Source organism: Blastomyces dermatitidis (genome assembly GCF_000003525.1).
Source record: "Blastomyces dermatitidis ER-3 genomic scaffold supercont1.2, whole genome shotgun sequence".
In the NCBI taxonomy this organism is placed as follows: Eukaryota; Fungi; Ascomycota; class Eurotiomycetes; order Onygenales; family Ajellomycetaceae; genus Blastomyces; species Blastomyces dermatitidis.
In genome coordinates, this window is record NW_025544775.1 from 5473038 (window position 1) to 5474092 (window position 1055).

Sequence of the window (1055 nt, forward strand, 5' to 3'; positions counted from 1 at the left end):
ATTTATTTTCAATAACTGATCACTGATGTGTGTAAGAAGAATTAATATAAGAGAAAATAATCTTGTTTCTTAGCTTAGTTATAATTTTAATACTAACTCAGATTGAATATCATTAATATATAAAAGTAAATAAATAATCTTGATTAATCTCTGTCATATTTCTTGAAATATATTAATATTATGAAAGAGAGTGTTACTAAATTGCATTATCAGATAATATTATTAAAAATATATTAATATTGTGAATATTAATGTTGAAAAAATATTGATACTTATACATTATAGTGATTTGTGAATCATGATAGTTAAATATATATATATATATATATATTGTTTCTGACTTGATTACAACTTGTACAATAATTTTTAAAAACTCAAAATTAATTTTAATTATTAATAATTATGAACTTATAACTAATTAATATAAAAAGAAAAAAACTTTTTCTACTCATTATCTTTCTTCTCTTTCTCATTCTTCTTATTATTCTTTATAATTCACTTTTTATTCTTCTTCTTCTTCTTCTTCTTCTCATCTGAGATGATAATCATCTCAAAATCTCTCTTCACTGTCTTCTCAGAGAAGAGTTTCTGCTGCTCTCTCTCAGTCAGGTCAACCTGCACCTTAAAATCCTGCATTTCCTGATCTGCTGTCTCAGGTTTCATCTCAGTGATAAGCAGATTGACATGCTCAGAGAGCAGAGCTATCTTCTCAATATTCTGAATTATGAAGTGCATTTGAGATCTGAATAAGACCTCAATTCTCTTCTTCTCTGCCAGCTTCTGCTAATCAATTAGAGAATAGAAGTGTTATCAAAAATTGTTATCTCTTAATAAATAAAAAACTTATCAGTTTCAGCTTCTTTATCTTCTACTTTAATACTTTCTCAATCTTCTTCTGCTACTGCTTATTTATAGTAACACTCTTCTTCTCTCTCTCTCTCTTCATCTTGATCTCAAATTATTCTCAGAACTTCTTCTAATCTCACTGCTACTGTATGAGACTCTTTACTATCTTCTTCTTCAATCTCTCATAAGTGGTGTCATCTGTATTATTT

General features: G+C 26.7%; 1 protein-coding gene across 1 annotated transcript; it reads right to left on the reverse strand.

The window, feature by feature from the left end:
• Positions 1 to 495: 495 nt before the first annotated feature.
• On the reverse strand, positions 496 to 735 carry BDCG_16490 (uncharacterized protein; the record flags this gene model as incomplete). The annotated part of the gene is made up of 1 exon (XM_045425715.1): positions 496 to 735. One exon carries the CDS (start codon positions 733 to 735, stop codon positions 496 to 498), a length of 240 nt encoding a protein of 79 aa, XP_045279871.1.
• Positions 736 to 1055: the final 320 nt, after the last annotated feature.